Source organism: Polyodon spathula, chromosome 4 (genome assembly GCF_017654505.1).
Source record: "Polyodon spathula isolate WHYD16114869_AA chromosome 4, ASM1765450v1, whole genome shotgun sequence".
NCBI classification, from domain to species: domain Eukaryota; kingdom Metazoa; phylum Chordata; class Actinopteri; order Acipenseriformes; family Polyodontidae; genus Polyodon; species Polyodon spathula.
Genome location: NC_054537.1, coordinates 73,500,500 through 73,513,287, shown reverse-complemented (window position 1 = coordinate 73,513,287; position 12,788 = coordinate 73,500,500). Strand labels below are relative to the sequence as shown.

At 36.7% G+C, this 12,788-nt stretch overlaps 1 protein-coding gene across 2 annotated transcripts in view; it reads left to right on the top strand.

The window, feature by feature from the left end:
• Positions 1 to 12,788, top strand: part of LOC121314839 (RNA polymerase II subunit A C-terminal domain phosphatase-like) — a 150,051-nt gene that overhangs the window by 37,079 nt on the left and 100,184 nt on the right. For both annotated transcript variants that reach the window (XM_041248550.1, XM_041248549.1), the window contains one exon: positions 11,348 to 11,489. In XM_041248550.1, the coding sequence (XP_041104484.1) occupies positions 11,348 to 11,489 (142 nt within the window). The remainder of the gene's footprint in view (positions 1 to 11,347; positions 11,490 to 12,788) is intronic.

Sequence of the window (12,788 nt, the reverse complement as noted above, 5' to 3'; positions counted from 1 at the left end):
AAAAAAAATATTCAGCGAAAAAAGGCACTTTACAGAGCATTAAAAAAGGACCAAAAAGAAAGTACGCAGAAAGAGTACACAGAACTGCAAATGCAAGTCAAAAAGGAAGTTAGAAAGGCCAAGAGAGAAATAGAAATGAACATTGCTAAGGGAGCTAAAACCAATTCCAAAATGTTTTTCCAATATTACAACAGCAAGAGAACATTCAAAGAGGAGATTAAATGTTTAAGAGATACAAATGGCAAAATCGTAGAGGAAGAAAAAAAAAAAAAAAAAAAAAAAAATAGCAAATATGTTAAATGATTACTTTTCACAAGTTTTTACAAAGGAAGATACGGACAACATGCCCCACATGTCATCCAGTTCCTATCCAGTTTTAAATAACTTTAGCATAACTGAGGCAGAAGTGTTAAAGGGACTAGGAGCTCTTAAAATAAACAAATCCCCTGGGCCGGATGAGATCCTCCCAGTAGTACTCAAAGAAATGAAAGAAGTAATTTACAAACCGCTAACCAAGATCATGCAGCAGTCTCTTGACACAGGGGTGGTACCGACAGACTGGAAAATTGCAAACGTAATACCGATCCACAAAAAGGGAAACAAAACTGAACCAGGTAACTACAGACCAGTAAGCCTGACTTCTATTATATGCAAACTTATGGAAACTATAATAAGATCCAAAATGGAAAATTACCTATATGGTAACAGGGTACTGGGAGACAGTCAACATGGTTTTAGGAAAGGGAGATCGTGCCTAACTAACTTGCTTGATTTTTTTGAGGATGCAACATCGATAATGGATAATTGCAAAGCATATGACATGGTTTATTTAGATTTCCAGAAAGCTTTTGACAAAGTCCCGCACAAAAGATTAATTCTCAAACTGAACGCAGTTGGGATTCAAGGAAACACATGTACATGGATTAGGGAGTGGTTAACATGTAGAAAACAGAAAGTACTGATTAGAGGAAAAACCTCAGAATGGAGTGTGGTAACCAGCGGTGTACCACAGGGATCAGTATTAGGTCCTCTGCTATTCCTAATCTACATTAATGATTTAGATTCTGGTATAGTAAGCAAACTTGTTAAATTTGCAGACGACACAAAAGTAGGAGGAGTGGCAAACACTGTTGCAGCAGCAAAGGTCATTCAAAATGATCTAGACAAGATTCAGAACTGGGCAGATACATGGCAAATGACATTTAATAGAGAAAAGTGTAAGGTACTGCACGCAGGAAATAAAAATGTACATTATAAATATCATATGGGAGATATTGAAATTGGAGAAGGAATCTATGAAAAAGACCTAGGAGTTTTTGTTGACTCAGAAATGTCTTCATCTAGACAATGTGGGGAAGCTATAAAAAAGGCTAACAAGATACTCGGATACATTGTGAAAAGTGTTGAATTTAAATCAAGGGAAGTAATGTTAAAACTGTACAATGCACTTGTAAGACCTCATCTTGAATATTGTGTGCAGTTCTGGTCACCTCGCTATAAAAAAGATATTGCTGCTGTAGAAAGAGTGCAAAGAAGAGCGACCAGAATTATTCCGGGCTTAAAAGGCATGTCATATGCAGACAGGCTAAAAGAATTGAATCTGTTCAGTCTTGAACAAAGAAGACTACGTGGCGACCTAACTCAAGCATTCAAAATTCTAAAAGGTATTGACAGTGTCGACGCAAGGGACTTTTTCAGCCTGAAAAAAGAAACAAGGACCAGGGGTCACAAATGGAGTTTAGAAAAAGGGGCATTCAGAACAGAAAATAGGAGACACTTTTTTACACAGAGAATTGTGAGGGTCTGGAATCAACTCCCCAGTAATGTTGTTGAAGCTGACACCCTGGGATCCTTCAAGAAGCTGCTTGATGAGATTTTGGGATCAATAAGCTACTAACAACCAAACGAGCAAGATGGGCCGAATGGCCTCCTCTCGTTTGTAAACTTTCTTATGTTCTTAAGTTGTCTCTTTCATGTCAGTTACACCATTGGACGACATCAATTTCTCAGACAAAAGTGTTTCTAGTAAAAACCTTCTCCATGTATCAAAATACACTAGAAGAATTATCCCTATGTATTGTATTAATTGTTTTATTCTGAGTTTGATATTTTTTTTAATAATTTTATTTGCATGTATAAGCTTTCGGGCGGTTACACCGAATTACACTTTTAAAGCCCAAAAACCACAGTTATGATAATGGTTCAAGATAAATACGGTAGTTGCTTATTAAATAAAATATTGTAGATTTTATATATATATATTTTGTTGAAACCAGCAGCCCTGCAACCTTTGATCTCCGAATGCATTTTGGATGATGCAGGGTCAGTAACTCCTGCAAATAACTAGATTTTTCCTCCCCAATAGAGACAAATGGAAATCTTTCGGAAAGATTTGAGCCAGGATAGGACACAGCGCCAGACAGTCCTACCTGTGTTTTCAAGGCTGTTCAATAAGATGGAGTGGTCTACAGTATCAAAGGCAGCACCTAATCTAAGAGAATTAAAACTGATGGAAAGCCCAAGTCAGAGCTTATCAGAAGATCATTTACAACTCTGACAAGAGCTGCCTCGGTTCTATGTGTAGCACAGAATCCAGACTGAAACTTCTCAGCTACACCATTAAGAATTAGAAATTCCCTCCATCTCTGTTCTAATTTGCGACCATCATGTTTTTTTATTTCCGAAACAAGCAGTGTAAGCATGGTAGAAATGGCAAGTGATAGTTTACAGTACATTGTTAATAGGTATTTTCATTAGTTAAACTGTCATCTTGCTTCATTCTCCCTCCATCTCTCCTTTCTCCAACTCACAGGTGGCTCAGTCTCATTTGCCGCCTGCCTTGTTTTATGCTATAGGAATGAAACTACTGGTACTAAAATACAGTAGCATTATTACTGTGGCACTTAATGATTGTCAATAAATTGTTTTCTACACTGAATTTTTTGCCATAAAAAGTAATTTTCTCGCACGATGAGATTAGACGAGAGAATTGAATTGTGACAGAACGGGTCAGCTGACGTTGAGCAAGTTTGTGAATGGGTTGTGGATCACGTGCTGGTGACGGACACCGGCGGCAATGACGGAGGGCACGGAGGTAACTTTTGCCGCAAGTTTTTTAAATTTGGATAAGCGGGTTGGGCAGTATGGAAACTGTCGTCGGTGCCGTCGATTATATCGTGCCCAGACCTACTACATACAGTAAATGTATTGCAAGGATAGAAATGCCTTGTGCTTCCTCCGTTTTTCCACATGAAACTGTGGTGGAACACCAGATCACACCTTCATTGTAAAGACTCTTTTCTTGACGTGTTGGTGCATGGCATACACAGACTGCAGTTAGAAAATAAAATACAAAAACAACATATACCCATTGACAACAGTTGACAGTAAACCTTATACAGCCTATGACAGTCTTTTCAGGGTTTTCAGTCGAGCGACAGTCTTGCGATAGAGTGTAAAACGGCCTTAACAGTGTGATAATGAACTTTATCATTACTGTAGATTTAAGAAAGCCTCTTTTAAAAATGTATTAAGCAGAATTTATAAGTCTAAAATATTAGTCTAAATATAGTTTATTGTTGCTAATATGTTAACTGTTAAACAATATAATGTCTATTGTAGACTTATTGACATTTTATTAACATTTTATAATTATTTAATTTTTTTTTTTTGTGACCCTGGCACACGTGCAATTCAAGAAACATTGTGCTCATTTTCCACAGTATCGATACCATGATTTATCATAGGGTTACAATGTTGTCATTAGCATATTAACTTCGTTCAATTCTACATTTAAAAAAATAAGGCCGTAACATCACACAATGGTAACCCCTTTTCACAAAGTGACCCATTTATCAACGTCATTGAAAACTGCATTCATAAGACTTAGTCAGCCTTGTACATGTAACTGACAGAAATTTAATTCCTAGTATTAGGGGCTTTCTATTCACACCCTTTTTCAACAAGGTTTTAGGTGCTCGTCAGCAGATTTTTAACACTGAATTTGACAGCTGACTAAACATTTCAAGTCTTACTGTGCTTGAGGCAACAAACCCGAAATGAAAAACCAAATTCATACTTCACAATTCAGCAATGCCTGCTGATGTATTGAGTATTCCCTATAGACACTGGGTAATAGTATGTTTTGTGTGTGCTTTAATAAGGTTATTGCTTAATACTGTGTAAAATGCACTAGTTTAGCTGTAAATGTGCTCTGCATTTGGTCACACAAGGTTGTACTCTAGGGTCATTGTTGAGATTGCAGATGAAAATGTGGTATTAAATGAATCGAGTTCAGAAGGTCTTAGTGTGGTCCTTTCATATTGTGAAACCAACACAAATACTACAGTCTTAATTATGTATAAAAACATAATGGCTTTGTGTTTTGACAATTGCTGAGCATATTTTAAGAACATAAGAAAGGTTACAAACGAGAGGAGGCCATTCGGCCCATCTTACTCGTTTGGTTGTTAGTAGCTTATTGATCCCAGCATCTCATCAATCAGCTTCTTGAAGGATCCTGAGGTGTCAGCTTCAACAACATTTAATGAGGAGTTGGTTCCAGACTCCCACAATTTTTTGTGTAAAAAAAATTATAAATTAAAATTTAAAAAGTGCCTCCTATTTTCTGTTCTGAATGCCCCTTTATCTAATCTTTATTTGTGACCCCTGGTCCTTGTTTCTTTTTTCAGGTGAAAAAAGTCCCTGGGGTCGAAATTGTCAATAACCTTTTAGAATTTTAAATGCTTGAATCAGATTGCGTCTTTGTTCAGGACTGAATAGATTAAATTATTTTAGCCTGTCTGCATATGACATGCCTTTGCACTCTTTTCTAGAGCAGCAATATCCTTTTTGTAGCAAGGTGACTAGAACTGAACACAATATTCTAGATGAGGTTTTTGTTGCATTGTAAAGTTTTAACATTACTTCCCTTTATTTAAATTTAACACTTTTCACTATATATCCAAGCATTTTGTTGGCTTTTTTATAGCTTCCCCGCATTGTCTAGATTAAGGCATTTGAGTCAACATGAACTCCTTGATCTTTTTCATAGATTCCTCCTTCAATTTCAGTATCTCCCATATGGTATTTATAATGCACAGTTTTATTGCCTGCATGCAGTACCTTACACTTTTCTGTGTTAAATGTCATTTGCCATGTGTCTGCCCAGTGTTGTCTAGATCATTTTGAATGACCTTTACTGCTGCAATGGTGTTTGCCATTCCTCCTTTTTTTGTCATCTGCAAATGTAACAAGTTTGTATACCAGAATCTAAGTCATTAATGTAGATTAGGAAGAGCAGAGGAACTAATACTGATCCCTGTGGTACTCCACTGGTTACCTCACTCCATTTTGAGGTTTCGCCTCTAATCAGTACTTTCTGTTTTCTACATGTTAATCACTCCCTAATCCATGTGTATGTATTTCCTTGAATCCCTACTGCGTTAATTAATCATTTATGCAGGACTTTGTCAGAAGCTTTCTGGAAATCTGAATAAACCATGCCATACTCTAACGGGTGATCTGTGCTGACTGTTTGACACATGCGTGGTACTCCAGGAAGGAGGCAGCCGCCTCGTAGATCTGTCCGTCATAGCAGTGACATGGAGAGGTGGGGAAGAGGGTGTGTTGGCTTTCCTGCTCTCAGTGGCTGAGAGGCAATCCTTGGGGGATTGCTGCCCCTGTAAGAACACGCTGTTGTTCCCTCAGCCTGCCCCTCTAAGATGAAACGAGCCAGCTGGCGGAAGCTCTGCGACCGGACCGAGCACAACAACAAACTAATTAATTAAAAAATTTAGTAGCAAGGAAAAAACTTGGTCAGAACCCCGAACGATATAAGCAGTTTAAGGGAACGGGTAATATAAACAGTGTGTGTATGTAGATGTGGTTTAAACGCTGACACCTGCATAGCATTTAAAAGTTCAGAAAAATGTACGAAAAGCACATTCCTACTAAATAAAATCATCAAAGTAATTTAAATGTGCAAGCTTAATATTAATGAGACCACTTGTAATTTGATTCCCCATACTAAAGTGTAAAAGCCTGATATTGCAACTGCTGTTTCACAAACGTGCAAAATGCCTCAGCAGCACAAAAGAAAAATGTGACCAGTATTAACTGATCCTTTCACCTACTTGGAGGAAATCCAGACCACTTACAAATGTAAAAGTACATGTATACAGTCAATTATTGGGTATAATACAATCGATGATAAAGATAAAAACATATCATGTCATATTGTTGGTTGAGTCAAATGTTGAAAACCTGTCACAAGTATGAGGAATTGTAGACGGCATTAGTTGTTTATTTATGTTTGTTCATATTGATAGTTACAATAAATGGATAAGTTTTTGTTGAACTGTTTCTGTTGTTGACTGTTGCTATCATAAAAATGCTGTGTCATAAAAGTACCATGACATGTGATTGAAGGTCACTTTAGAGTGGGAGGAAATGTGCAGGAGCGCAGCGTGAAAATACAGTGCAGATAGTGAAAGCTGCAGGAAAACAATATAATGGTGGTATTGGCTAGTGTGAATCGCACTACTTTCAAGTTGCATGTATTGTACATTAACAAAACTAAAGTTTTTTGCTACCAAAAAAGATTAAACCTTTATACTTTTTAAGACATTAAGGGGAACAATGTCTGACGCAAGAGAAATGCCCTTGCTTCGGTTTATCATATATAAAAATTAGAGAACATTAATAATGTTTGTAACTTGCTTTAGTGGTGTTTTACTATGATTTTACCCAAAAGCAATTCTGGCTAAAACTACTCTTTTGTTGCCTGCAGCTCTGGGTAGCTTTTAGACAAAATGTCAGTCTAAAATATATAATATGCTTTTGTTTTTTAAACTAGATTTGGAAGTACATTTCTGCCCTACAGCTGACATGTATTTGTTTTATAGTTATTTTTCTTTTATTTATTCATGAAAATAACTCTCTGAGATGTATCGGATATATCCAGAATTTGCAAAGTGAAATACAGGATAAAGGGTAATCACTACGTTATGCTTCAGTGGTCCAGTAAATCTGACTGGTTAGGTGTCCGTTGTTAATGACAATAACACAACCTGCGATTTGAAACCACTGTTCAAAATCACAAGGCAGCGCTCTACATGCTTTCCACTTGCTCAGCATGGAAGGCCGTGGAGTTTGCATTCGATACTCATACAAAAATGTTACATCATGGGATCACATAAGGCATAAGTAAAGAGTTTCTCAGACTGTGGAAAGGTGATGTTAAGGTATAGTTCCAAGGGGGCTTAGAGCTGTTGCTCACGTTTATTGTGTTCACGATTGGTTTGTGATTTGGTAGCTGGAGTGAGTTTTAAAGCTGCTTTTTTTATTTTTTTATTTATTTTTAAATAGCTTTTTTTTTTTTTTTTTTTTTTTTCCATATTTAAGAAGTTTGTTACCCTAAAGCCTGGGACAGACAGACAGACAGACAGACAGACAGACAGTCGCGGCGCAGTATGCAAGGTATTTTGCCACCTGTATCGCTGCCATTGCTTTAATATGGATAGATCAGTGCAGGATGAAGCCACTACTGAACGCAGTTGGGATTCAAGGAAACACATGTACATGGATTAGGGGGTTGTTTAACTTGTAGAAAACAGAAAGTACTGATTAGAGGAAAAACCTCAGAGTGGAGTGTGGTAACCAGTGGTGTACCGCAGGGATCAGTATTAGGTCCTCTGCTATTCCTAATCTACATTAATGATTTAGATTCTGGTATAGTAAGCAAACTTGTTAAATTTGCAGACGACACAAAAGTAGGAGGAGTGGCAAACACTGTTGCAGCAGCAAAGGTCATTCAAAATGATCTAGACAAGATTCAGAACTGGGCAGACACATGGCAAATGACATTTAATAGAGAAAAGTGTAAGGTACTGCATGCAGGAAATAAAAATGTACATTATAAATATCATATGGGAGATACTGAAATTGGAGAAGGAATCTATGAAAAAGACCTAGGAGTTTTTGTTGACTCAGAAATGTCTTCATCTAGACAATGTGGGGAAGCTATAAAAAAGGCTAACAAGATGCTCGGATACATTGTGAAAAGTGTTGAATTTAAATCAAGGGAAGTAATGTTAAAACTGTACAATGCACTAGTAAGACCTCATCTTGAATATTGTGTGCAGTTCTGGTCACCTCGCTATAAAAAAGATATTGCTGCTGTAGAAAGAGTACAAAGAAGAGCGACCAGAATTATTCCGGGCTTAAAAGGCATGTCATATGCAGACAGGCTAAAATAATTGAATCTGTTCAGTCTTGAACAAAGAAGACTACATGGCGACCTAATTCAAGCATTCAGAATTCTAAAAGGTATTGACAGTGTTGACCCAAGGGACTTTTTCAGCCTGAAAAAAGAAACAAGGACCAGGGGTCACAAATGGAGATTAGACAAAGGGGCATTCAGAACAGAAAATAGGAGGCACTTTTTTAGAGAATTGTGAGGGTCTGGAATCAACTCCCCAGTAATGTTGTTGAAGCTGACACCCTGGGATCCTTCAGGAAGCTGTTTGATGAGATTTTGGGATCAATAAGCTACTAACAACCAAACGAGCAAGATGGGCCGAATGGCCTCCTCTCGTTTGTAAACTTTCTTATGTTCTTGCTGCTGAGGTGGCACTGTGCTGCTCAAATCGAATCCAGAGCGATTATTTCTGGCTGCTGCACGGTACTGTCGGTGGATTATCCAGTCACAGCAAAGTGGCAACAACACGTGCTTGGCAGGAAAAATCTTGAATGAAACTGTTGTCTACGGAGGTGTCCAAGTACACTGAAGTGTCTGATCCCTCTCATGTTTCATACAAGTCAGTATTTTATTCATCGCTCCTGATTACACATCCTTCTTGTAGCCAATTTGATATTATCACTTTTTGCCTTTTTTTCATTATTATTTCTGTAGTTCACTACTATTTTTTACTAAACAACTTTCTGTAAAAGGATATATGTTCTAACACTTTAGTAGTAGGCTTCTTGCTGTCAGCAGTGTATGGTATGTTTCTTTCCCAAGCTGATCACGCATTTCATACACCCACATATAGATGACACAAAAACAACTTTGAAAAACGAACCAGTGTTTTTATTTCGTATATTGTATGGGGGACATTACAGCTGTAGCCAAACGTTTTGCATCACGTTCTATAGAATTAAGGATGTTACGTTAACATTTTGAATTACATATCACTTTGTAGTTTTCCGAAAAATCTGACATTTTGAAATCTAATATGAAATACTGTACTACTATTTTAATTTCTGGAAGACTTTTGCGATATAATTTTGTGGTTTCTTTGATTTAATTATGTTAAATAAAATATCGAAATTGTTCCCCAGCCAGTATTTGTGACGTTTTGAAGGGGCAGAAACAAGGCAGTAACATGTGAAAAGGCAGGCGAAGACAGCCAGGGCAGGGAAAAAAAACTGTTTCGTTTGAATATCAGTGACTAATACTAGTAATAATAATAAAAAATAAGTTACAATACCAATAATAACTGCTTTTATTTTTATTATGTAAAATACTGAAAAATACGGACGCGAGTTTGAAAGAGAAATACACACACACACTTGGCGTTTCCACGACGTCTGCAGCATCGTGCTGCATTGTTCTGTCACTGTTATGAAGGTGTGCCACATTGTTTTCATGATTTTTGTAAAAATCAATACCATGTCCTGGCATGTGTCAGCACCATGCAATGCCAGCTAACACAAACGTGCCCGTTCTAAGCGTTGGCGACTGTACCGTGAAAAAGTAGGAATCCTTCAAATTCAGGCAAGAGGCTCTTAACATTTGCTGTCGCTTAACATGTTATACAACACCCTGCAAAGTTTACAAGAAAGACATTACCTTTTCTGTGACCTGTGTTGTCTACATTGTTTATTTTTAAACATATTGAAGACTTTTTTTAATAATGGGTCATAGATAAACTGGGCAATGCATTTATTTGAGAGTGTTCACCAGTTTTCCTGTTGTCACACACTCATTTCAATCACAGAAACAGCATTTTTGTTGTGAGACATTTTGAACAAGATACATTGTATTGTTTGGAAGAAAAAAAATCATTTTCCTTGAAACTTCTATACAAACGTAGACACACGGTTTATTATTTTATCATTTTGAAATTTAAAGTACAATTTGAAAAAAAATAAATCATGATTTTATAAAATATGTCGTTATGCCTTTTCCTATGTCTCCTTACTCCCCCTTACTTGTGAGCTGTGTTAGTGTTGACATGAAAGGCATATTATTTTCTCCACCCTCAGAAGGTGGAATGGGGTTAAGTGGACCTCCCAAAAATACTAAGGATCCTTGTGTCAGACAAGGACAAAGTTTGCTTTCTTGGTTTTTGGAAGTTGGTGAGTCATATAAACCTTCAAAAAAGCAACTGGATGCAGAGGAAATGTTTCAAAAAGGCAACCAAAAAATGTAGCGATTTACCTAAAAATCACTTGCTGTTGTTTTTTTTGTCTGAGTAAAAATTTTTATTTTTCTTATATATTTGTTTGCTCTGGCAGTAAAATGTAATTATATTGTGTGAGCTTTAGCAGAGTAAAGGTTTTTGAGAATAAGAATGTTCCATGCTGGATTAAGAGAGAAACTGCATTACATACGACTTGCAGCCCAAGTATGTTTGCTATAAAGTTGCACAGAAGAAGAAAAGAAAAGACTGAAAGACATCTCTTTTTTTTAATTTATTTATTTTCTTAGCAGATCATTTTTGTTAGTGTTAAGCTTATCAGTTAACTTGTCTGTGCTATCAGCCTGTGTATGTACAGTGCCTGTCGGCAGAACTATCAGTCTGTCTTATACTTTATTTTTTTTTTTTTTGTTTTTTTTTGTGCTAGATTATTTTATTCATTTTCAAAAAGGTCCAAAACTAGTGCACTGAGTGGGGCTCTTTGTTCATGCCAACGTATGTTAAATCACAGTTGATTCTTCAGTCTACTATCTGAAGAGGAATTAATCTCTCGTGTTGTCTGTCCTGGTGACATGATCTCAACACCACTGCTAATGTCCAGCTATGCTGTGATGGTGTTGAAATTCAGACCATCAATCTTGTAAATGATTAGAGCTTGATCCCAGAAACATACCAAATTAAACAAAATGGTCTTTTATAGTTGACATACATTTTATTTTAATTACCATACTTCTTAGATTATGCTATTGGGGGTGTTATTTTTTTGTTCACTAACTCATTTCTAGTTCTTTCTGTAGTTGCTTCTTAGCATGCTTGGAAAAGTAGTCAGTCAGGTTCTCATCATACTTTTTCATACACTGTTTTCTGTAAATGTGAATTTTTTATATGCCTGTCAGATTTTATGACAACCTTTTTTGTCACAGGTACAGAGAAAGTAAGACAAGCCCAGGGCTATAAACACCTGCACATTGTCAACCCAGACTGGTTGTGGGGGTGTCTGGAGCGGTGGGAGAGAGTGGAAGAACAGCTTTTCCCTTTGAAGGAGGACTACATCAAAACACAAAGGTAGAAACTTGGATGGAACAAAATGGGTCTGTTTTAATGAAGTCAACAGTGGCACTTCTGCAGATAAAATACTGCTGTTAAATTTATATTAATGTGTTGATGACCAATACTTTACACCCAAATCCATAGCTTATTACTGGCATTTGGTTTTTTTTAAAAATCTGTTCCATGATATAGGTGTGTGTAACAGGCGTTAAATGTCCCACTGCATTTATTCATCTGTGTAGGTTAGCGGTTTGTTTTCTTCTTTATTATAAATGTATAGTGTAAATGGTGTTTGGATGACTAATACTTGATAAAGTTGATAGTGAAGTACTATATTAGAAAAAATAAACCTTACATACCAAGGAATCATTTGTCATTTCTTTTAGCAAGCTATTGAGCGAAGTAATTTAGTAAATTGAATGAAATGTCTCAGAAGAAAAAGGGAACTTTCTGGCATTGAAAGAATGTACTTGATAGTAATCTGAGTGAGCAATTTAAGTCTGTCATGCAAGTGATCTAAGAAAATGCAGTTAGGATAGTGATATCGAAGCAAGCACTTAGTTCAAGAGCTGTCTAAAAAAATATTGTTAAAATGATTTCCCCCCGTGAAATTCAATGTTTTACTTGTTGCTTCAGTAACATATAATTGTAACCGTGATGTCTGACAATTTTCAGGTTACTGAGTTGGGTATATCAGCTGGTAAAATCTTAGTTTATAAATCTCATTTTGCTTTAGTAGCAGTTTAGAGGACTGACAAAAAGTTGACTGCAATAACTGCCTATATAAACTTTGAAAAATTATGAATTATAAATTGGAGTTCTGGTTTCAAGTTTTACCCTTAAACATTAATAACACACCCCAGAAATAAATGAAGAAAAAGACTGATATTATCCGACAAACACAAAAGAACACCGGAGACTGTTACATATTCTGCTTTCACTTACTGAGTTAAGGCCAGAAACAACCCCCCAAATTACTGGCCTCGATTTTAAGCATCTGCGAGGAAACTGTGAGGTACTGTTCCCTGACTCTGCGGTCGGGTTGGTGTGTAATGTTTGGTTCGATCGTCAACTTAATCTGGTACGACTTGGATGTGAGGGTGTCCAACAAATAACAAAAACATATTTTGAGATCCAAAAGGATGAAAACGTACTACAATATGTGTGCCTCACATATAACAAGTTCAGAAACTCGCTTCAAGATCCGGATTCAATCTCCATCGCAGCTGCTCTCCTTACTTCCTTAGTGTCATTTGAAACTCCACCCATCATCACAGCTTATGGTCAGTCCACCAGTTTCTAGTGAGATAGCAC